Consider the following 1339-nt stretch of genomic DNA (forward strand, 5'->3'; position numbering starts at 1 on the left):
GCCAAAGGGTTGAATCCTCATCAAAGGGACAGATGCCCAGAGGTCAGTAACAGAATGTAACTAGTGGCGCAGATGGAAAACCTTAGAATAAGCCACGAGTGGAAGGAGCTGAAGAAGCTCTTCCCTCAATGGACAGAAACTTCGCCCCTTTGAACAAAATGCTAGATGAGGTTCTGGACTCCATCAAGAATCAGAGTTACCTCAAATGGCCAGCTCTGCTTAAGCCAGGCTCCTTGGGTACCAGAGACCAAAGGACCTACTGCAAGTTCCATAAGAGTAAGGGTCACAGCACTAGAGCCTGCAGGACCCTGAAAAATGAACTACAAGATCTGATTGAAAGGGGGTATTTAAAGCAGTTTGTAGCACATGAACAGGTTAATGCAGTATAACCTGAAGAGATCAATACGTCAGTTCAGGATACCCAAGGAATTGGACCGCTCAATGGCCGCCTCCAGCTAAATATGATTTCTGGAAAGGCAAGCAAACGAAGTGGGCAGGTTACTGAAAAGGGCGTGCGTCATCAAATGTGCATCACCAAGAAAATGAGGATCGTGAATGCGGTACCTCACAAAGATCCACTTATCCTCTTCACTGAGGCCGACTGTTGTAACATCCAAAGCTCACATGAAGATGCACTTGTTCTGACACTCCCTTTTGGAGATTATATTTTGCATCGCATATTGGTTGATCCAGGTTGCTCAACAGATGTGATATACTACAAAACATTCAAGGAGCTACAGATTCCTGATTCTGAGATGGTCGCCACCAACTCCAATGTATATAGATTCAGTAGGGACAAAGCTCTGACGGTTGGGGAAATCCAGCTACCCGTAGCTACTGGTCTAGTAACTCTCATCGTAAACTTTGTTGTGGTTAAAGCTAATACACCGTATCACATGATCTTGGACAGTACCTAGCAACATAGACTCCGAGCTATCCCAAACACCTATCACCAATGTCTGAAGTTCCCGCACAATGGGAAAATTGAGACAATCAGAGGGGATCAGGTGGTTACTAAGGTATGATACGCTATGGTAACGAAGTAGTCCCCACTCTTTTTTGAAGTAATGGAGGTAGGGTAACCTGCAAAATAGCAATTAGAGTTGGATCCCCCTCTCCCAGATCTGGTCCCACCTCACTGGAACCGTTAGAGGAAGTGGAAATTGTGGGAGGTAGCTCGCCAAAAACCACTTTCATCAGCACCTTGTTGAGTTCTGAAGAGTGTCAGGCTCTAATACAGTTCCTCCGAGAACACACAGACATGTTTGCTTGGTCATTCGAAGAAATGCCAGGAATTGACCCCCACGTGGCATGCTACCGGTTCAATGTCTATAGTGAT

At 45.6% G+C, this 1339-nt stretch overlaps 1 protein-coding gene across 1 annotated transcript; it reads left to right on the forward strand.

Annotated features, from left to right (window-relative positions):
• Nucleotides 1–461: 461 nt before the first annotated feature.
• LOC147516515 (uncharacterized) lies at nucleotides 462–917 on the forward strand. Its single transcript, XM_086593301.1, has one exon. The coding sequence runs from the start codon at nucleotides 462–464 to the stop codon at nucleotides 915–917; it is 456 nt and encodes a 151-aa protein (XP_086449427.1).
• Nucleotides 918–1339: the final 422 nt, after the last annotated feature.

This window comes from Coptis chinensis, chromosome 2 (assembly GCF_015680905.1).
Source record: "Coptis chinensis isolate HL-2020 chromosome 2, ASM1568090v1, whole genome shotgun sequence".
Lineage (NCBI taxonomy): Eukaryota > Viridiplantae > Streptophyta > Magnoliopsida > Ranunculales > Ranunculaceae > Coptis > Coptis chinensis.